Genomic DNA, 23,878 nt, shown 5'->3' on the forward strand with positions numbered 1-23,878 from the left:
TAATTTCCTTTTAATTGGGCATACACTATTAAAATGGCTTTGGTGCCATTATCAAATCCCTCACATAATCCACAATGGAGTACGGAATTCAGGTCATAGGAACCAGCTAACAATTCATACAGGGCCCCAAAGTGTAGTTAAAAAAGGGAAAGAACTTTCGGAAGACACTGAGCAGAGTTATGCAGAGCAGTTAAGGTAAAGAGTCGCCAATATTCTCATGCTCAGGGTTGGTTTGGAAATTGAACTGAGGGACTGATGAATGTCACCGCTGTCCAGCAGAAGAACATATTAATTCTTTCCTTCTCCTAATTGTCAAGTCTCAATTTAGCAAATGTTACACATGCAAAGATATACTGACTCTAGAAAGACTTCAGGAATGAGAGCTCTAGGTCACAACTTTATATGAACATTAATACCCCAGACATATATGTACTGTTGTCAGGTTTATCCAAAATCATCCATGAGAATCCTTTGTGATAAATATAATTTTTTATAAATGCTCCAGTTATAGAGTATGCTCAGAAAGAAAAACATGTTAGCAGTGTTTACAGGCAACTGAACAGTAACCTTTAAATAAACTTTAAACTGTTTAACCATTTCTCATGGAAATTTCATAAAGCGGGTCAACAAAATGCGATTCTCTCTGGACTACTTGGGTCCCTCACATGCTCACCCTTTATGTGGAGACACAGCCAGGGCTATGAATGCAGAGGGTGCTGTGGGAAGTTAAGGGTGCACTGGCAGGGCCCCAGGTTTTGTAAGGAAAATCCACTGCCGTCAAGTTGGTTCTGACTCACAGCGACCCTACAGGACAGAGTAGAACTGCCCTATAGGGTTTCCAAGGAGCGGGTGGTGGATTCAGACTGCTGACCTTTTGGTTAGCATCCAGGTTCTTAACCTCTGTGCCACCAGGAATCCTTTTGTAAGGAAAGCCCCCCATCCCTGCCCCAGAATACTTTCTGGTTGTTATGGATTGAATTGTGTCCCCCAAAAAGATATGCTGAAGTCCTAACCCCTGTACCTGTGAACGTGACCTTGTCTGGGGAAATAGGAGCTTTCTTTGCAGATGGTGTCAATTAAGGAAGTCCTTTTCTTTTTTTTACTGAAGTAGGCTGGGTCCTAATCCTAATTTCTTTTGAGTGGCATTTTATAAAATAGAAGGACAGACTTGGAAATAGAGTCACACACAGGGGAAAATGATGATTCATCTAAAAGTTAAGGAATAACAAAAAATACCCGGGGCTACCAAAAGTGGAAAGAGATTGGCAGAGAGAGCATAGACCTGTCAATGACCTAAATTCAGACTCATAGCCTGCAGAACTATGAGAAAATAAATTGCTGTTCCTCAGAGCCACACACTTTGAGGTATTTTGCTACGGCAGGCCTAGGAATCTAAGGCACTAGTCACGCCTGTGTTGCTCAGAAAAGTAGAACGGACCCCGTGCATATTGAGCCTGCAAAGGCAGCACACAGACATCGGGTTCCATAAAGCTAATCTCTAAGTCAAAGGGAGAAGCTTGTCCCGCTTTCCAGAACAAATTGGCCATGAGCGTTGCCCTGAGTGTCCTTTCCCTTTCTGAGGCATTCAGGATCTGAGCTGCTCTCTTGTGTCCCCAGCCTTCTCACAACTCCACATGACTGAGGGTTGGGTGCTTGTTCCAGGCTGTACCGAGCCAAGCTGTTTATGTTCTGGTCACCACACAGGGTGCAGAACCACCCAGCAGTGGGTGCTTTTCCTATCCCCATGAATTCTGTCTTAGTTTTCTACTGCTGCTGTAACAGAAATACGTCAAGGGGGTGGCTTCAAAGAACTGAAATTTATTTTTTCACAGTTTAGGACACTAGAAACCCGAATTCAAGGTACCAGATACAGAGGAGTGTTCTTTCTCCCTTGGCTCTGGGGAAAGACCTTTGCCTCAGCTTCTGCAGCCCTGGCATTCTTTGGCAATCTTCACGTGACCCCTATCTCCCCCTGCCTCCCTAGTTGTGTGCTTGCTCCTGTATCTAATCTGCCCTTTTCCTAACTCAGAAGTGATTAGGTGTAGGACACAGCCTATACTGATGTGACCTCATTAACATAACAAAGAAAATACTATTCCGAAATGAGGTTACATCCACTGCTACAGGGGTGAAGATTTCAACACACATTTTAGGTGACATAATTCAATCCATAACATCATTTTATACATAAGGAATCTGATGTGTGGCCAGGTCACCCAGCTAGAGTTGGGGGGGTGGGGGTGACTCTTTAATCACCACTCTGTCCTGCCTCTAAAGGTTCAGGCCAGATCCCTGCATCACCTGCAGTATGTTTGTGGATGGGCTGGGGAGCAACACCACTCATCTTTTGGAATCCATACCAGAAGGCTTCCTCTTCACTTAGGGTTTTGTCCTCACCATGGTCAAAAATCCCCTTCTGTGGCCAAACCAAAGTTCCGTGGATCCTCGTAAGAAGGTACAAGAAAACCCGTATTTATAGATATTTGAACAAACTACCTTGGGAAATGAAAGCCATTCAATTATACTGTACAATCAAGTGTAAATTACTGTAAATTTAGGTTTTGTCTTTTGAGATTAGCACCTTCCATTTGCATAGGACAATTTACAGGGCAAATTTTTGAGGACTTAATCCTCACAGTGACTCTGAGAATTACTATTATTATTATTATTGGCACTGCCGATTTATAGATGAAAAAGGGCTTGGGGCTCTGAAGGACATGCTCAAGGTCACGCTAATGGTGAATGGCCAAGCCGGGCCTGCCACCAGCCTTGACTGCTGGCACTCAGCCTTGGTTCTCTCCTTCACACCATGGATTCTCAATGGGAAGTAGGGTATTGCTCCCTGCGGGGTGGAAACTGATTCTTGAGGGGGTTAAAAATATTACTTTTATTACAGTATGTCTGTGGTATAAAAATTTCAGAGGGAGGGACAAGTAGGGAAGAACACGTCTACAAGGCCGCTCAGGCAGGCAGTAATGAAAAGGAGGTTGAGAAACACTGTTCTACTACAGTGGTCTCCCTGCCTTGGCCAGGCATGTGTTTTTTGTAATTAACATATTTCTTTTCAGAAAGTACACACACCGGTGTCTATTTAAACAATTAACTTTTAAAAAAAGAACTAAGTCACTGTTTCTTGGTCTTTCTGCTATTTCTAGACAGCATCATTGATACTGATGACGACTACTGGACTCAATACTCTGATTACCATCCAACAGAAAGTGGCAAATTCCATGAAAAAGGAAAATGGATAGCTTAAAAGTAAAAATAAATATACCCCCATACAAACACACACACACAAAACCATTTGCTACCTACCCAATGGGAAACATCAATGGAAAAAAAAAAATGGACTCATGTAATGCATGTTTCTAGAGGATATTCAATTTCCTGTGTGCCAAACCCAAAGACCTTTGTGAAACATGAGACACCTTTTCAATAAATATTTGTCAATGGCACAGACAGCAGAAAAATGGATAACCTGACTGTATGACATTAGGGCCTTAAAAGACTTCTCCTCTACTTGAATATTCATATTTCAATTAAAATGTACACCTACATTATTAGCCACACCAGACCCAGTTCAGATCAATACCAGCAGCACGAGATGGAATTCTAATGAAGATAAACAACGCTGAGTCCTCTCCAGCTTCCCCTGGGCCCTGCCGCACAAAGCTTCCATTCACAACTTGCTCCAAGATATTTTACAGTCACCTGCCTCATGCAGATGAGGAGGCTCATGTTTATTCATGGCGAGAGTCACAGACCACCTTTCATTCCCTAGGCCAGCTCAGCTCACCAAGAGAACGCCGTGTGCACCACTGTGAAGTTGAGCTGGTCCAGGAAGGGGACTTCTGAATATATAATTGTCCCCTGGAAAGCACGCACAGAAAGCCAGCAAGCTGCAAGCAGTTAGAGGGGCAAACTTAGTTCGCTATTTTATTTCCTGTGTTTGCTGCCTTTAAGGGTTCAAACAATTCCTTTTCAATACCCCAATGTAATTCACTGGATGTGACTTGTTAGTGGTTACTTTCTGTGGATAATCCTCCAAGCTGCTTTCTGTCTGCCCTGCTCTCCAGTTCTTCCTAATTGAGATTTTCTCCCACTGACTTGGAGGAGGCTCGCAGCCTAGCCAGGGGCAGCTGCAGCTTTGTTCAATGGGCCTGGATGTTCCCTGTGCACCAAAAAAAAAAGAAAAGAAAAGAAAAGAAAACGCTCATTGCTGTCAAGTCAATTCCGACTCACGGCAACCCCATGTGTTACCGAGCAGAACTGAGCTCCACAGGGTTTTCTTGGCTGTAATCTTTATAGAAGCAGATTGCCAGGTCTTTCTTCTGTGGTGCCACTGGGTGGGTTCAAACCACCAACCTTTAGGTTAGCAGTCGAGTACCAACCCTTTACACCACCCAGGAATCTTCCCAGTGCAAAGTCTCTACTATTTTAAGAGATGTTTCCAGGTGTGATATCCTGAGAGTCCAGCCTCTGTTGTGTAGACTTTGCTTACGATGCTGCTAGGTAGAATTTTAAAACAGTACGTTTACTCTAGAGTGACTATAGTTTTCAAATTATTAGTTTCTTCCATTTCAGTAACTCAGAAGCAGGGCAAAGTCAATTTGATCCTGGTTTTTAACGATGGTTTTGATAACATCTAAAGTAACATAAATGCTACGAATAAATATTTTTATGGTATCAGAAGGCTCAGCAACCACTGGAGTGGTAAGGGCAAGGTAACTGCTCACTTGTTGGAGAGACCTTACTTCTCCAGCCGTTAAGTACATGAGAACTGTGAGTCTCCTTTGGATTTCTAAGCTGCTATCCATGGCAAGGGCCTTGGTGGAGCAGTGGTTAAGAGCTCAGCTGCTAACCAAAAGGTCGGTAGTTCGAATCCACCAGGTGCTCCTTGGAAACTCTATGGGGCAGTTCTACTCTGCTCTATTGGGTTGTTATAAGTTGGAATCAACTCGACGGCAACGGTTTTGTTTTTTTTTTTGATTTATCCACGGCAAGTCATACAGAAAACTAAGGTACCGATTAACGTTTAGAGAGAGACTCTGGCGAAATCCATGACATTTTCAGGTTAAAGCTTATTTCTGCCATAGTCAAATGGGTTATTAACTCAGTTCAGAACAGAATCTGGGGTTTATAGGCAGCTTGACTTTTCTTTTTTAAACATAATAGCCAAAAAATTTCTTCTGTTGAAAAGAACAATTTATTCATCTTTCATAGACAGGATTTATCTTGTTAAATACAAAAAGAAATGTTTTACAACTGTATATCCCATTTTACTTCTGCAAAGCATTTTTGCATTAATTACTTCAACATACTATCCCACCAGCATAATGAAGGGTGATCGGGATTCTGGTATTTTTTCTAATTTTTAGGCATGGAGCTTCTGAGTAGCAGAACCAGTATTAGAACCTGGACCTCCTGATTATATTATAGACCAATGGAAAATACTATTCCATCAATTCATGTGGTTTGTACTAGTTGGTGATGTGTTACGTATGTCAACGAATGCTTATTCTATTGACACAATCACCTTTAGTGATTAATAAAAATATCTAATAAAAATATTCATCAACAGCTAAATACCTGTGATTTTCAGCTGTGGGAGTATACTGGGATTACCTGGGGAGCTTTATAAAATACTCAATCGTGGGCCCCACCCCATAAGTATCTGATTTAATTGGTCTGGGGTATAACTGGACACTGGGATAGAGGACCTCAAAAGCTCCCCAGGTGACTAATGTGTAGTCAAGGTTGAGAAATACTGCTACACACAAATTAGATATTTTGATGTTTATACTCTTGTTAGAATTTTTTAAAGTACTACAGTCAGGCACACGAGCTCTAATGAGATTCCCACACCTGAAATATCCAAATCACTTGTGTCCTCTTTCCTACCCTGTTCGAAAATGAGGGCTTCGATGAAATGATTATGGGACCACTTGCATGTTGAGGTATCCAGCTGTAGTTTAGCTCTTCTGTAGTGCTCGTAAAAATGAATAATGCATACTATAAAATATTGGTAATAAAGGGCAAAAAGATAGAATACAAGCTCAATGGCCTGAATCAATGAATTATTCTGCAGAGAGAGTTATACTGAGGAACCGAAAGAAAGTCCTTTTCAATTAAAATTAAATATTTTAATTGCTCTCTAATTCTATTTCTCTTATATAAATAAAAAAAAATCTCATCTGCTGCTTCCCAAGTCTGGAGGAGCAGGAAGACAGCTGCTTTTCCAAACACTTATTTACAGCAGTGGCATTACCTATGTTGTTGTTAGTTGCTGTCATCGAGTCAGCTCGGACTTGCATCAACCTTTTGTATAGCAGATGGAAACACTGCCCGGTCCTGTGCCATCTTCATGATCATTGGTATGTTTGAGCCCATTATTGGGGCTATTGTAGTGCCTTCCGGTCTGCAGAGCTCACCTTCCAGCACTATAACTCCTTGCCATTGAGTTGATTCCGCCTCATAGCAACCCTATAGTGACCCAATCAGGCCATATTCTGTTGTGATCCATAGGGTTTTCATTAGCTAACACTTAAGCACTTGGCTGCTAACTGAAAGGTTAGTGGTTCAAAACTACCCAGCCGCTCTGCAAGAGAAAGACATGATGATCTGTTCCTGTAAAGATTACAGTCTAGAGAACTCTATGGAGCCATTCTACTCTGTAACATGGCATGCCTATGAGTCAAAATCAACTCAACAGTACGTAACAACACAACCACAATTTCCAGAAGTAGATTATCAAGCCTTTCTTCCTAGTCTGTCTTAGTTTGGAAGCTCTGTTGAAACCTGCCCACCATGTGTGACCCTGTTGGTATCTAAAATACCAGTGGCACAGCTTCTATCATTACAGTAACATGCAAGCCACCACAGACACACTGACAGATGGTTGGTGGAGCACTAGAAATCTATAAACTGGTGTCCTAAGCAAGACAGGCTGTAGAAGCTTTTCCTGCCACTATTAGAATCCAGTTTAGTTTGTTAGACAAATCAAAATTTCAAATTGAGGGACACTGCTTCTTCCAATGATTTCATAAAGAAGGCAGACAGCTGAGCCCTTCTTACAGAACCTCACATCACAGGGTTGATGATTCAATCCGCCTTCTGTGCTTCGACTCAAAGAAGCAAGAGCCTGAGATGGAGTCCAGGAAAGTTCAGGCAGTTGCTCAGAAGAAAGTATGTCTCCTTTTTGAAGACATTTCTGAATTTAAATTTGGACCATCTTAGGGAACAAGAAAAACATTCCATCTACCAATAACTCCCAACCCTCATTTATTCCTAAATTCAATCTCCTGAGCTACCAAGCTAATAACAAGAAGAAAAGCAGACTGATTTAAACTTCATTGTTTCTCTCCCCTCCAGTTTATTATCAGATAAAGTAGAGCCGTGGTTGAAAGCCAGGCAGCAGGGAAAAAAATACTTTTTTAAAAAAGAAAGTCTTCAAACTGAACTAGAGGCCTTCTCACAGAGCCCTTCATTTTTAAAGACTGGTGGGGACAGAATAGGGACATAGAAGAAAAGAGAGATAATTATTTGTATTTGAACAACCACTAGCAGTACTTTTTGACCGGTGTCATGTCCACCAGAAAAAGCAAAAACAAAAGCTCACCTATCCATCCTTCATTTATTAAATTGGTATATATATCCACTGCAGTGGAGCTGACTCCAACTCATAGTGATCTCGACTCCACATTGTAGGAGCCAGATTAAGACTTTCTACTCCCCCACCACCCAAAATATGTTGACGTCTGGAATCTCGGGAACCTGTGAATATGTTACCTTATTTGGCAGATGGAATTAAGGTTGCTAATCAGATGACCTTAAGATAGGGAGATTATCCTGGATCATACAAGTGGGCCCAATGGAATCACAAGAGTCTTTAAATGTGGAAGATGGAGGTGGAAGAGAAGGTCAGAGGGACAGGATGTGATGTGAGAGGGACTGGATGTACCGTTGCTGGCTTTGCAGATAGAGAAAGAAGTTCAGGGGCCAAGGGATGTGAGTGGCCTCCAGAAGCTAGAAAAAGCAATGAAATGGATTCTCCCTTGGAGCCTCCAAAAACGAGCGTAGCCCGGCTGACACCTTTGGACTTCTGAACTACTCAACTGTAAGATAATACGTTTGTATTGCTTAAGCCACTGAGTTTGTGGTAATTTGTTATGGCAGCAATGGAAAACTAATACACACATGATAAAAATATATATAACTGATAGACCATTCTGGTTACAAAAGGTATGCATATTACTAATAAAAATAATGAAAAAATATTTAATGTAGATAGCTTAAGGTCTCTTGCCATTCCCATCCTCTATCCTCCTCTGATATCAACTCTTAACTAATACGTATCTGTATTTGGGGTGGGATCCTCTGCCTCTTGGTCTGCCACAGCCATAGATTGCCATCTGTGCCATCTTGGCAGCACACATTAGGTCCAGGCATTAGACTATAGTCTGTAGACAATGCAAAAAGATAGCACTAGTGACACTGTAAGAAATTTTACCAAAAAACTGGCTCTTAGATATTGCTAAAGACAGTTTTGGCAGGAATATAATTTAATCATGATGAAAATTTCTGAGTGACAGTTTGGGGAACTTGCTGTCACCTGACAGGATCACACCCTGGGAAGGCAGAATGTCATCACCACCTATCAGAGCACGTTGCCATGATGAATCACACAAACGCGATTGCCACGCTCACCTCTGCCTGCCTTTGCCTCTGGTTTCCTTTGCTAACAAAGTACTCTTGGGGTTTAATGTAGCGAATTACAACTTCTAGAGGATATAAGCGTCTGAGTATTCATCCCCTTAATACAGTTGCCTGAAGGGCTTTGATAATATTCTTCCATACAACTTACCTGTGCCTATATCAACAATAATAATATTTGCATTGTTACCATTTACAAAAGTTCAGATTTCCCTAATTCAGGAGAAGCAGGATGAATGAAATCTGCTCAGGAAACAGGCAGACACCTGATGCCAGAACACGGGACAGCCAGTGAGGTCACCTTCTCCTGGAAGCACAGGTGTCCCCTGGCACACAAAAGCTGAGAATCCATTGGATTTTCCACCACAGGACATGAAGAACTGAATTGATCCAGGGGCAAAGCGGCCACAGCCATTTCAGAAACAACTGATTTAACCCACTCTATTTTTTTTCTTCGGTTGATGGAAACAAAGGCCTCCCTGCTCCTTCTTTCTTCTCTCCCAGGGATGATTTGTACCTGAATTGCCAAGTTTCTCCTAATCAACTGAAGTACACTATAAGAGCAGGCTGCAGTTATAATCACAAGGGAATTGATGGGCTTCTTCCCTCCAATTCTTGAATCATGCCTCTCCTGGGGCAGAGCTGCTCAGACACTGGCAGTCTAGATTGCAGCTTCCAGGTCAGGGCTCTCCAGAGAGGAGGGTCACTGGGGCCTGCTCTACAGCATTTAATGTTGTTGTTGTTGTTAGTTGCTGCCAAGTCAATTCCAACTCATGGAATAGAGTAGAACTGCTTCATAGGGTTTCAAGGCTTTGACCTTTCAGAAGCAGTCTGCCAGGCCTGTCTTCTGAGGCGCCTCTGGGTGGGTTCGTACTGCCTACCTTTCAGCTAGTAGTCAAGGGCTTAACCGTTTGTGCCATAACCATTTTGTGCCATAGGTGGCTCAAAACGCAAAGAAAAGACCATGATATGTGAGAGAGAGTGGTGTCTGTCTGCTGTCACTGCAGGTAGCTCATTACGCTGATGGAGACACTCAGGTTAGACCCGACTGAGGCTTGAGGAAGAGTCAAATTCCCTTCTCCTGGTTTTCTTTCTTTTCAACCAATTTCAGTTCAAGATGCCACAAACCAGAATAGAGTGGGAATGAAGGATGAGATATAAATTCGGAAAAAGGGCAGCAGGGAGGCAAAGAACAACAAGAATCTCAGACATGGATAGAATTCAGTTATTATGTGATATACTAGGCATAAGCTCATGATGGTCTCATGGGATGACTATGAGAACAGTCTCTTAGACCTTACACTGTCATCTGCTGGGGGTAGAGTTTAGGCATGCTTACATTCCTTAGTACCAGATGAGTGGGCCTGAATATGATGCCGAGAGCCATAATGTAGTAGAAAATTAGTTATTAAAGCCTGAAACATATCTGTCCTAGTGAAAAGCCTGTAGATTACAAATGGTCCCAACCACAGCTGATTTGGGGGATGATACAGGACTGGGTGGCATTTTGTTCAATTCTGCATAGGATTCCTGTGAATTGGGGCTGACTCAACAGCAGCTAAGAAAAACAATCAACAATTATTATCAGCCATGTCTGGTAACAAATACTATCAACGCACAGCTTCATTTCTATATAGAGACATCTTTGCTATAATGATAAAGACTTTCTGTATCTCCAAGTGTGTATGATACCTTTGCTTGCTTTCAGTTGGTCAATATTATTCTCTCCATTCAATACTCGCACACAAGTAGAAATATATAATTTACACTCTTGCAAGAAATTACAATATAGAAAACCAAAATACACTTCAGTTCATAGAACCAAATAATTACTGTGAACCAAGGTATGCTATTTATAAACTTAACTATTCAATTCCCTGAAAGTGATCTTTCAGTTTAATAAAAATTCCTTTTGCCACAGCAAAGAGCAGATTATCTCAACACATCCATAATTCCCCAAAACCCAACAACCTAGACATAGCAGTCTTCCTCACCTCACTCTCCTTTCACAAGACATTTGGACACGTGGAGGCAAGGGACTTTCCCCAATTTAACTTGCAAGAACAAGGCACCTTAAACTAATGCCATTTAAAAAAAAAAAAACTTTCAGCCAGACAACGTTTCTCTGGAAAGGGTAGACAATGTTTCTCTCTGATGGTGGCCCCAGCTTGGTAAACCAAAAGGAGCAAAGCTGCTCCTAGCTTATCCCCAGAGAGACGAGAGTATCATCAACACATAGCTTCAGCTCTATATAAATATGTCTTTCTTTCTCCATTCTCAAAACACACTAAAAGATCCCAGTCTTCTACACACAGTTTTGGGATCCTTCAATGGCCCCGAGGATGACCTGCCTTTGATGATGTGGGGAAGTCCTTGTCACTACTTCGGGTCCACCTTACCTTGTTGAAGTCTTCAGAAGTGGCCCTCATTTCCTTCCAAGTCTTGTTCAGGAGCTGGATGCAGATGCAGAAAAACTCCTCAAAGGATCTGTCATGGGTGAAGAACATCGGGTGGAAGTCGTTGCAGGTCTCACTAGCTGGAGGGAAGAAAAGGGCAGCAAAGAAGAAAGTTTTAAAGCAATGGAGTGAGTGGACAGCCAAACGGAGGTTCACCAAAGAGAGATGATGGGAGTCATCTTGGTTCAAGTGAGATTGGAGAAAAGACATTTTGAAAAAGCAGCCAAGAAAATTGCCCCCACACAAATTAGAAGTTTAGGGACAAATGGTCAAACCTAACCCTTAGACACACATTTTGATTAAAGAAAGTCAGCTCGTACCCACCCCAAGAAGATAAGTCCTGGATCTGCCTTCATGGCATTGTAAAGACTCTTCAAACAGCCCTCTCAAGTGCAGCTCCTGCATCCCCTTAACTTCCCCTTTTCTCAACAGAATAACTGGCAGAAGACAGGCTTTCCCAAACATACAGTTAACTGTAACTTTGAAAACAGCATCCTTGATCATTTCCCCAGGGGGCTCTTGCTTTCTTATGGCATGAGTTGGGGACATGTAAGATCATTAACCATCTCCTACCATTAGCCATTTGTTCTCCACTTGTAGGTAAGGAGGGATAGAGGTCAAAACAACCCAAATGGTTTTGAAGGCTGCAATTGGTCCGGTCCTGGCAAGACTATGAAATCTCCTTTGAGACCTCCCACTGCAGAGCCTCCTCAGGTCAGATCCAGTGCTGAGCTCTGGGTGTGGTCACCTCTATCCTCCTTCCCTGACCAGTGCCCAGCCCCTTCCTTCATCGCAGCTGTCTATCAAGCTTATATTTGTATAGCCTGTTCACACACAGTACGTGGCATTTGCTATTTACAATGCCTCTAGACAATACCCAGAGCTGTTATTATTTATGGGTGAGGATATGGTACAGCCCAAAGAACCAGGCTTTGTGACCCTCCAAAACTAGTGCTCTAAGTTCTTTGTGAAACAATTTTTAAACAAACATATAAGCTGTTACATACAAAGAAAGTATTTCTATTTTAATTGTGAACTCTTTAAAAACCAATTAGTCTCCAAGGTGGAATTTCAGGCCTCAGCAAACTGAGAGAGGAGAAGGGTGAGGGGTGAGAATGGGGTTCACAGCAGAGAATCCTCCGATACTTGGGGAGAGTCTTGGTGCTCGCCACATGGTTGGGCATCTACTCCATTTAGACAAAATCCTCTGATGCAGTTTAGCAAGGAGAACCCAGATGATACTTAAAGGAGACAGGCTCTGCTAGGGTAGGCCACAAGCAAATCTGCACCAAACTTTTTTTATCTCCAACCTTGACGAATATAGTTAATTTCAGACTCCTGGGGAATTTAAAACATCAAAGTGGTATATGCTTACATAGCTCACCCCTGTGAATGGTACAACATGACCTCAAGATCCGTGAATGCTGGTTTCTTCCAGACAATGTAAGGGCCTGGGTTAGTCACATGAAAAGGATGCAGGGCAGGGGCAGAAGCGTCAGGCTCAAGTTCAGCCCATGCCAATTGTACGCAAGTCATTTCACCTTCCTCAGCCTTGACTTTCTTAACTAAAAAACAGAAAAGATATCTCCTCTGCCTTCTCCATAGGTTTCAGAGATGATCAAATAACATGATTCATGGCAAAGTGCTTTGGAATGGATAAAAGCGCAAACAGAGAGGTAGTGGTGATGATAACAAGTGTTGTACCAGCTTATTATTTCCAGGAACATGGGTTGTACTTCGATTTTCCCCCAATCCCTAGCCAAGCCCATTCACATCACACGAATTAGAGGTGACAACATATAAGCCACCTCACCTCCCAGTCTGTGTTATTGGCAGAGAGATGGTAAATGCGAAGTTCTGACCTGAGTCTTGAAGCTATTTCAGGCACTTGGAACATCAACACAGGTGGATTGTGCTGTTTGCTGCCCTGGGCAAGGAGCTGTCAGTCTCACTTTATAAGCACTGAAACCGATGAAATTTACAAGTCTACAGAAGCACCTTAAAACATTACTACCATCCAAGACTCATTATTAATCACATTATCACAGTATCTTTTTCTGGTCTAGCATGATTACACGTGTACCTTACATCCTTGTTAAAGTCTTTATGGAAATCCTAGGGCTGAGACAGCCAGATGACACTGAAGGCCGCAAGCCCCACTGTTGCTCGGATGAAGAGGGAGGGAAGGAACAGCACTGACAACAGGGAGTATTTACTGGGTGCATATCATGTACCAGGTGCCCTGGTGGTGCAGTGGTTGAGTTATGGTGAGCTACAGCTGCTAACCAAAAGGTCAGCAGTTCAAATCCACCAGCCGCATCTTGGAAACCCTATGGAGTAATTCTGCTCTGTCCTTTAGGGTCGCTAAAAATTGGTATCTACTCAACAGCAATGGTTTTTTTTGTTGTTGTTATCATGTATCAAGTATACTACAGGTATTATCTTCACATGAGGGAGTCCCTGGGTGGTATAAATAGTTGATGTGCTCGGCTGCTAACTGAAAGGTTGTAGGTTAGAGTCTACCCAGAGGCACCTCGGAAAAAAAGGCCTGGCAATCTACTACCAAAAATTTAGTCATTGAAAACTCTATGGTGTACAGTTCTAGTCTGACACACGAGATGACTGTGAGTTGGAATCCCCCCAACGGCAACTAGTTTTTGGAGGTAGGGATTATGGTCATTCTCATTTTATACATGAGGAAGGCAAAATTTGGAGGAATTAAACTTTCCATTATGAGTTTTTTTGGTCACCCCAAATGACCATTTGATACCCACAGCCAACTTCCTCAGTTGACATCAAGTGCTTAGAGTATTCATTGTGGCTGCTGCTTTGAAAAAAATAATTCCTTCACCCACCCTCCTGGAGCTCCTGCTCAACTCCTTCAACAGAAACTGCGATGGGGAACCCCACAGTCCGATGGGATCCACAGCAGTGTAGGGCCAGCACTCGCTGACTGACGACACCTGACCACAAGGCAGCGGCACCAAGGCCGGCACTCCCACTGCCAGCAGCAATGGGCCAGCCACTGGATGGTGGCCGTCACCTACATTACTGCAACTTATTACAACAAGCATGGGGGGAGATTTTATTTCATTATTTTTTTTGGATAAGTAACAGCAGATTTAGAAAGGCTGGGTGACTTGTCCAAGGTCACATGGCTTGTAAGTGGAAAAGCTGGGATTCAAACTCAGGTTGACTTGACTCCAAAGACCATTTTCTATTACATTCGATTTCCTCATTCCATTTTCCAATCATCTCTGCCTTTACTGTCCTGCCCAAACCCAAATTAATTGTTTCTCCACCCATACCAAAACAAAGACCCATTGCTATTGAGTCATTTCCGATTCATAGCTACCCTATAAAAAAAAAAAAAAAAAAACCCTATAGGACAGAGTAAAAACTGCCCCATAGGGTTTCCAAGGAGCAGCTGATGGATTCGAACAGCTGACCTTTTGGTTAGCAGCTGAGCTCTTAACCACTGTGCCACCAGGGCTCATTCTCCACCCATAGAAGGTCTTTATGAAGTAAAATCTTATAAATGGCACAACTTTAATTATTAACGTTGTTGATGTTGTTAGTTGCTGTTCAGCCAGCTTCAACTCATGGTGACCACCAGTACAAAAGAATGAAACATTGCCCAGTCCTGAGCCATCTTCATGATTATTGGTATGTTTGAATTCATTGTTATGGCTATTGGGTAGTGTCTTTCAACCTAGGGGGCTCATCTTCCAGCTTCCAGAATACTGAGCAATATTCTGTTGGGACCCATAGGATTTTCACTGATTAATTTTTGGAAGTAGATTGCCAGGCCTTTCTTCTTGGTCTGTCTTAGTCTGGAAGCTCCACCGAAACCTGTGCACCATGGCGGGCTCTGCTGGTGTTTGAAATGCCAGTGGTATAGCTTCCAGCATCATAGCAACACTCAAGCAGCCACAGTTCAACAAACTGACAGGCTTAAGTATATTTGGAGTTTGAGGTTCCTCTGATTTCTCCCTACTACTCGTGGTTCAAGTGGAGTTTATAAATATTAATACTTAAGTCACAAGGACTTCACTCCTCTTTTGGCCTGTGTCCCTCCTCTTCCTGGGTCCAGGCCAAGCTGCACTCTTGACTCAGCTCTCGAGTACCTGAGAAACAGATCTGCCAGAGTAAATCTGTTTAAATTCTCATCCTCTCCTTCAGTCCCTCAAACAGTATCTGAGTCTTACAGGTGCTTTTCAGCTGGTAATGAAAGAAATCTTGCTAATAGTACATTTAAAAAAATATATATATATATAAGAAGTAATGAGATAAGCAACTAGATTGATACCTGACCCCTGGAGTAAGTGTGTTACGTTACGTTCCAAGGAGGGAGGAATGAAAGAAAGGGGAAGCAGTGAAGGCTAGAAGAAAGTGGATCACTAAAGTAAGGATACTGGAGAAAGTGCTCTATATTTCCTTATATTTTGTGTTTAGAAACTACAAGCCTAGATAAAAGAACTAAGACACGATTGTCATTGTCTACTTATATGAACATTTAGCATCTAACACATTCACTGCAGGAGTGATTCCCAAGACTAGCTAGGAGTCAAGTTCATGTTCTGGAGCTGTGAGTGGCCAGCACTGGAAAACAAAATTTCAGTGGAGATACTGTGGTGAATACAGGAGATTATGTATGCACATTATAATATGAAATTTGTAAAAGCCAGCACTTACTGAATAGTACGTGCTGGACACTCTTCTAAGTTACCTGCATTAACTCTCTTAACCCTCAATGACAACGACGGTACTATTATTATCATCCCCATTTTACAGATGAGGAAATTGAGAAACAGCAAAGTAACTTGCAGCGGCATGGCCAGGAATCAAACCCAGCATTCTCTCACCAGAGCCAATGTATTCAATCACTATATGATCAGATTGGCTTCTCATCTTCCTAAACTTCCTTAAAAGACTCATCTCTTTGCAGTGAGGAGCAGGCAAACAACAAATCAAGAACAACTTGGTCTTCAACAACAAATAACGAAAACGCTTTTATGTATTTGGCATTCATGGCTTGTTGTTTTAAGGATGGTCTGTGTTAGAATCAAGGGTAAAGTATTAATATGTTTTTCCAGGATTATCAGACTGGAAGGGACTGTTCAGGTTATTTGACCTCTTTTTCACTTTCATTTTTGTAGGTTAAGAGTGGTGAGAAAGGCAAAATGTCTTTCCAAGAGGTCTAGATGGCAAAGCAGGAGCACGGACTCTGGCACCAGACTGCCAGGGTTCAAATCCTGACTCTGCCATTACTGGCTGCATGGCCTCGGCAGGCCATTTCACCTGTCCATAACTCAGTTTTCTCATCTGTAAACTGGGGACAACAGCAACACAAACTGCATTGGGTTGCCATGAGGATTACACAGGAAGAGTGACTAGAACAGAATAAGCACGTAGCCATTGTGAACCAACATTCGACATTCATCGTGGATGAAATGGACCTTGTTCATCATGTATGAAACGGACCCAGACAAGCCCATTTATAAAAGTCAGCTTACATCAGCTTACAGGGGTGGGCCGGTCCCCAAAATAGAAGTTTTAACAGACAAACAAAAACAGGGAGGGTAAGGTTTATTATTGGTTTTTAAGAAAAACAAAAATACTTACTGAGAAAAAAAGTATTCAGTTAAAAAAAAAATAGCAGGCAATAATTTCATAAATGAAATTTGGAGAAAGGCTTTCAATGAGACAAAAATAGTGAGACTTTTTTTGAAACCAAGTTGCCTTTAAGCACACTATTTTTAACACAATGAGATTCTGCTTTATAAAAAAAGAATCAACTTAATTGTCTTTTAAGTCTGGAATATTTAGATATTTTCAGAGCTAGGGTACAACCAATTCTATTAATTTGCTGACATCTAATTCATTTGTAAGTAGGCCAGCTTTGAAAGTAGCTATAATCTATACGCGTGTTAAAAATAAAAATATGTAGCACTTTGTTTATGTAGCACTTTGTTTTTCAGAGTAGTTATGTATTTATTTCCTAAGGTCCCTAGGTAGCACAAATGGTTTACACTCAACTGCTAACCTAAAGGTTGGTGGTTCAAACCCACCCAGCAGTGTTGTGGAAGAAAGGCCTAGTGATCTGCCTTCATAAAGACTATAAAAAATCAAGAAAATCCTATGGAGCAGTACTACTCTGCAACACATGGGCTGGCCATGAGTCGGAATTGACTTAATGGCAATGGGTTTGGTTTGATTTTTTTTAATGTGAGGAGAGGAGTCCCTGGGTAGTATAAATATTTAAGTGCTTGGCTACTAACTGAAAGTCTGGTGGTTTAAATCCACCCAGAGACACCTCGGAAGAAAGGTCTGGTAATTGACTTCCAAAAAAATCAGCCATTGGGAACTCTGTGGAGCACAGTTCTATGCTGATACATGAGTCGCCATGATTTGGAACTGACTTGATGGCAACCGGTTTTGTTTTTTTTTGATAATGTGAGGTGAGGCAGGTATCAGCATCCAAGTCTCAGAGAGCAAGGGCTGCTGGAGCGTAGTGAGTGCACAATGGAAGAAGACTCCGGAGAACAGAGCTCAAGTCTGGCTCCATGACTTGAGAAGGCTGTCTCCACCCTCTCGGTGCTGTACATTGACCTGTACATGTGACAGGTTAATTGATTTCTAAAGTTCCTACCAAGTCTAAAATTCCAAGACTGTGGACACACACATACGCATACCATATAATGTATTTTCAACCCCCTGATGTCCATCAGTGATTCCAGAATTTGGAGACCACACTTGCATGGAACCTCAGTTCCTAAACTACTACTTCCTTTATTGACAGGATGGTGATACATTTCATTTAGGGCACTAAAGCATCAAAATGACATTTGATACGCTTAGACAAATTTTCAAGGAGGTAGTATTTACTCTCTTCTTCCATATGAAAATTGCTAGTTGTTTTTACAACCTTATTACCAATGAATGCCACCTAATGCAGGCCATTACATAAGAAAATTACTTGACTAAAGAGAGCGTAACAAGATGACACAGGCAAATGTACATAATTTCTGCTCTTTCACAGGAATTTTCTAGGGCAAATATAATTTTTGAGATGCAGACAAGCTCTGTTCCATGCTTTCTCTGGCTCTAATTATGCTGAGAGACTTTGAACCCATTTGCAAATGACTAAGTGAACACAGATTTGTGAGGTGCTGGAAAAGTTCTGAATATTTTTTACCATGAAAACATGAGCTATTTTACCAGCAACAGTTTTTGGAAATGGTGTGCTTCAAGAGAAATATAAGCACTGGCCTAAAACAAAGAACATTCTGTCTTAAAACTATGAATTACCGGAAAAAGTAGATGCGGTGCAGTGAATTACTTAATATGGCCCTTCTAGTCATTCACGGTCTTCTGACTTCCATAAAATGACTGGGTAGCACTATGCAAATAAGGTGCTTGTGGCTCACCACAGGGGTTGGACAGCTTGTTAACAATGTAAATAAGGTGCATGGAACTCTTGTGGGGGTGGGAACATGCAAATAAGGTGTATGGAACCCTAACGAGGGGATTGGTCAGTTTTGCCATCCCACTAGCCATCTCAGAGGTGGGAATATGGGCTTGCTACTACCAAGAGAGCCAGGAGCTGAGTGTGTCCTTTGAACAAAGGGTCCCTGTGCTGAGAAACTCCTAGACCCTGGGGACACAGAGAGCTGTAATATCAGAGATGGCAAGCACAACAGAACCCAGCAGCAGAGAAACTGCAGCAGCAGACCTTGAAGAAGGTCGCAAGATGTCACAACAGACTTCCCAGCCCACAGAGCGAGGCAGCTATAGTGAGTGGGCTGACTCACGGAGAGAGAGAGCTGAGTGCCTTTAGGCCAAGACTTACTGGTAGAGTGAGGTACCTCCAGGCACTTATTGGCAGCACAAATGAGCTTTTTAACACTTGCCCAATGAGGGCAGAGGCCAGCCGAGAGGCTGAGGGAATGAAGGTCAGAAAAGGGCCTGCCTGCAGGCATAGCTGAGAAGTTGTCCCCATAGAAGAACTGTATCCTGAGTTGTTCCTGATCCTGAATTGTAACACTTCCCTAATAAACCCTGTAATTGTGAATACAGTCCGTGAGTTCTGCAATCCATTATCAATCCCAGCAGAGAAGTACAGAGTGTATAGGAGGACAGCTGGTGTCAGAATTGGTAGGTAAAAAGTTTGGAGAGAGGAGGTATGTCTGACCTCCACCTGGTGGGGATCGGCTTTGGGCTGATGCTGATCTTGATTCTCTCTCCTCTGCCTTGGGAAGTTAGGGGAAGCCTAATGACGCCACCGCCATGCCATTTTTACAGGGGATCAATCGCAGACACAAAAGCATTTAGTACATGAACATTTAGCTAGAGTAGTTGTAAAATCTCACTAGTTACCCACAGCATGAAAACTCAAATTAGAATTAGTTATGGTCCTATGGTCAGTTTGGATAATATATATTCATACCCTATGCTCCAGGACTTCCACCCAAAGATACAAACCCAACAGAAATGTAAGGTCAAAAATGTTCATAGCAGCACTATTTGTCATAAAAAATAGCCAGTAATAATAATATATTTATGAGCTCTCCGATGCAAAGGTATACTTATACCTTTGTAGAAAATCACCTCACCCTCGTGGCCTTTGAGTTTTCCATTTGTAGACCTCGTATTCTTTAGCAGTCTGCTTTTGGAAGGTGGTACTGTGTGGGAAGATGCTAAAAGTTCAGAACCTATATTGTAGGTGGGATAGGTGAAAGGAGGAGAGAGGGAGGGCAAAGAACATGAAGCTCCCCCACTTCCAACGAGTTCAGCCAATCTAGAAGCTACCACCCCTGCTATTTCAGGACAGAGATGGGAGGCTTGAAAACTTCTCAGCTCTTCCCAGCTCCTGAAGTCAGCTTTAATACAACTCTGGATATTCTTTTCTATCTGCTATGATGCCTAAAAATAGTATGAAATCTACACCGAAGAGACATGCAGGAGCTAATGCAATGTTTCATTGTTCACCTTCTCTATGGGCCTTTTATTTAAGGACATGGAGAGAAAGAAAAATTCTGACTAGTGTTAGGGCTGAAAATCAGACCCATTGCACTGAAAGACAGCCAATTCAGCAAGACTGATCTAAGGCCACATCCCAGGCAAGCGGTGTGTATTAACGAAAGAGCAGAGGTTCTGAAGTCAGGCTGGCCTGGGTATAAATCTCGGCATCGCTACTTAATAGCAACACCACCCTGCCTAACTCACAATTCCTCTAGACCTCAATTTCCTCATTAAAGAAAGAAAGAAAAAAAAAAAAAAAGACAATTACCACCTACATCATCAGGTTTCTGTTAGGATTAAATTTAAAGCAATTAGTATATTAACTGGGATACAATAAGCACTCCGGAAATGTCAGTCGTTATCAATTTTAAGAGCAAAATGATTATTATTGTACTTAGCTAAAATGTTTGTAAGAACTAAATATATTGCATATAAATACTTATGCTGCAGACAGTCAATGAATGGTGGCATTTATTAAGATGCTGGGTATTTGTCATACATTTTACACATATATAAAATATATATTTAATATTTATAATATATATCTGCTCAACAGGAGAAAGATGTGGCAGTCTGCTTCTGTAAGTATTTACAGCCTTGGAAACCCTATAGGGCAGTTCTACTCTGTCCTACAGGGTCTCTATAAGTCGGAATCGACTGGATGGCAATGGGTTTTTTTCTTAATAAAATTAGAATTCAGGTAATCTAAATATTCTTGTTATTTTGGAATACAATTAATGGATATTTTACTATGTTAAGGATGAGTGGTGAGCCAAGTTAAAACGGTATGCAAAGTGGTTAGGAGTGTCAGTTCTGGAGGTGAGACTGGGGTGAGAATTTATTCTGTACTTTATTAGCTGTGTGAATCCAACCAGATCCCTTAATGTCTCGTAGCCTTTCTAGTTATGATGAGACTAACAGTATTTGACCGATCATGGGGTTGGCGCAGGACCATGCAGCATTTAGCTTCATTGCACATGGGTCATCGTGTGTCAGGGGTCGACTTAGCGGCAGTTAACAACAGTACTCATATGCCACAGGCTTGAGTGAAGATATAATGAGAATTGTCATAAAACACAGCACTGTGCCTGGCATATAGTAAGTCTTCAATAAATGTTAGTCATAAAATGTTGTCCGTAATACAAACATGGTATATCTTTTTTTTTTCCCTGAAAAAAAAAAAAAGTTTCAATTTGATAGGAGGTTTACCTTGTGGCAAAATCTAACATGTTTGCTTTAAATTTCCCTTCAGGAATGTACTCAGGTTTCCCTTGAAAGTTATAGACCAGCATGCCCAAGCTCATTTTGTGAGGTGTTTAACCAAAATGGAAAACAGGCAGAAATTCCAGTGAATTAGCATTTCTGGTAAGAGCTAAGTGACCCCGGGAGTGTGGTTGCAATGGAAAAATGGTTGTACTGATCTAACCTGATCTGTTTTTTTCCCTTTGTTCTCTGTTTGAAACAAAAAAGATGTGCAAGAATACGGGACCTGGGTCCCTGACACCTCATCTGTTGGCAAAATAATAATTTCTGGAGCCTCTTAAGGGTCTAAGCAATGGCCCTTTCTTGGCCCAAAGAGAAAAAGAACAGGGGAAAAATGAATTCTTTGGGATGGGATATCAAGTCTGAGTTATGAGCTGGCAACACAAAACTGGATGTGAACACACTGTACCCACCTTTTGGGGCTGGTGTTGCAGGAACATAGGGAGGGTACAGTGGATGACTGGGAAAGAGGAGAATTCTAGCTATGTGGTCGTTAGGGATGAATTGTGTTCCCCAAAAAGATATGTTGAAGTCCTTACCCCTGTTAACTGTGAATGTGACCTCACTTGGAAATAAGTTGTCTGCAGATGTATTTCGTTAACAAAAGGTTTGTCTTAGTTACCTAGTGCTGCTATAACAGAAACACAAGTGGATGGCTTTAACAAAGAGAAATTTATTTCCTCACAGTAAAGTAGGCTGGAAATCCAAATTCAAGGCATCAGCTCCTCAAACCTAGACCCAGTGCCCTCGATCAGATCATGATATGATCAGCTCCTAGGGGAAGGCTTTTTTGCTCTCTTGGCTTTGGAGGAAGGTCCTTCTCATCAATCTTTCCCTGGACTAGGAGCTTTTCCATACAGAAACCCTGGGTTCAAAGGGCGCGCTCTGTTCCTGGCCGTACTTTCTTGGTGGTATGAGGTCTCTCCCGTCTCTCTACTAGCCTCTCTTTTTTATATCCCAAAAGAAACTGGCTCAAGACACAATCTAATCCTGTAGACTGAGTCCTGCCTCATTAACATAACTGCTGCCTATGCCCCCACTCGTTAACCTCATAGAGGCAGGATTTACAACACATAGGAAAATCACATCAGATGACAAAATAGTGAACAATCACACAATACCAGGAATCATGGCCTAGCCAAATTGATACACATAGTTTTGGGGGACATGATTCAATCCATGACAAGGTTATACTAGAGCACAGAGAACCCTGATCCAATATGACCAGTGTCTTTATAAAAAGAGGAGGAGAGGAGATACATAGAGAGTAGGGCACTACGTGAAGACAGAGAGGGAAGATTGCTATGGGGAGTTGGAGGCAGAGACTGAAGTGACGCTGCCATAAGCCAAGGAATGCCTGGGGCTACCAGACGCAGAAAGAGGCAAGAAAGGATCCTCCCCTAGAGCCTTCAAACAGAACAGGGCCCAGCCAACCCTTTGTTTTCAGACTTCTAGCCTCCAGAACTGAGATAATATATTTCTGCTGTTTTAAGCCGTTCAAGTTTATGGTAACTTGTTACGATAGCCCTAGGAAACAAATAAAAGTTATCAATTCTAAAACCTGAGAAGTCTTTGATTCTACACTTTCCCTCACACCCCTACCCAATCCATGAGCAAATCCCGAGAAGCTTCCTCTAAAACACCTGTCTCTAAAGGTCAACCTGAATGGGTCCCCATCCTTCATCCCCAGTGTACCCCATGGCTGGTGCAGGCCTAGATTACTAACTTTACCAGCCTCGTAACTAGCTGTCCTGATCCCATCCCTGCTCCACTCTATCCCCCACAATCCATTTCCCCACAGCAGGTGAAGTGATATTTTAAAACATATCAGAACAAGTTGCTTCACTACTTCAAAGCACACACCTATCACACTTAGAATGAAATGAAAGAAACTATTGTTTTGTTTTAAGCCACCTGGTTCGTGATACTTCATTACCACAGTCCTAGGAGACTAATCCCATGGTAAATAGTCGGAGGCAGGGTACATGAGAGCATATTCAAGAAATGGTGTCTGCATGCCCTTGTTAAAACCGTCTTTATGGGGAAAATTATTCTGAGAAGTGGTACATTAAAAGGCTATCACACCGCAAAACCAAATTTAGTATGGCTATAAATAATTCCCTGTCCAGCCATGTGAGATGGGCACTGGAGGGTTATGTTGGGATAGAGGCAGATTAATGATCAGCAGGGACTGGCCTCACTGAAGACCCAGCAAGGTGATGACATCATCGACTCAGCATTTCTAGGAAAAGATTCTGGGTGTAATAAGGAGAGCGGACCAGAAAAAGTGGAGTGAGCCTGGAGCTGACAGAGCCTCCCTTATTGGAGGCTGTTCTGGATACTCGAGCAGAAGAGGACAGTATCCTGAACTAAGACAGTGAGAGTGAGATTGGAAAGGAGGATATGGATTCCAGGGGCACAGG

At 42.1% G+C, this 23,878-nt stretch overlaps 1 protein-coding gene across 6 annotated transcripts in view; it reads right to left on the bottom strand.

Moving 5' to 3' along the window:
• The window catches only part of ELMO1 (engulfment and cell motility 1), a 635,207-nt gene that overhangs the window by 177,038 nt on the left and 434,291 nt on the right, over window positions 1-23,878 (bottom strand). For all 6 annotated transcript variants that reach the window (XM_049894506.1, XM_049894502.1, XM_049894503.1 and 3 more), the window contains one exon: window positions 11,112-11,248. In XM_049894506.1, the coding sequence (XP_049750463.1) occupies window positions 11,112-11,248 (137 nt within the window). The remainder of the gene's footprint in view (window positions 1-11,111; window positions 11,249-23,878) is intronic.

Source organism: Elephas maximus, chromosome 8 (genome assembly GCF_024166365.1).
Source record: "Elephas maximus indicus isolate mEleMax1 chromosome 8, mEleMax1 primary haplotype, whole genome shotgun sequence".
Taxonomy (NCBI): domain Eukaryota; kingdom Metazoa; phylum Chordata; class Mammalia; order Proboscidea; family Elephantidae; genus Elephas; species Elephas maximus.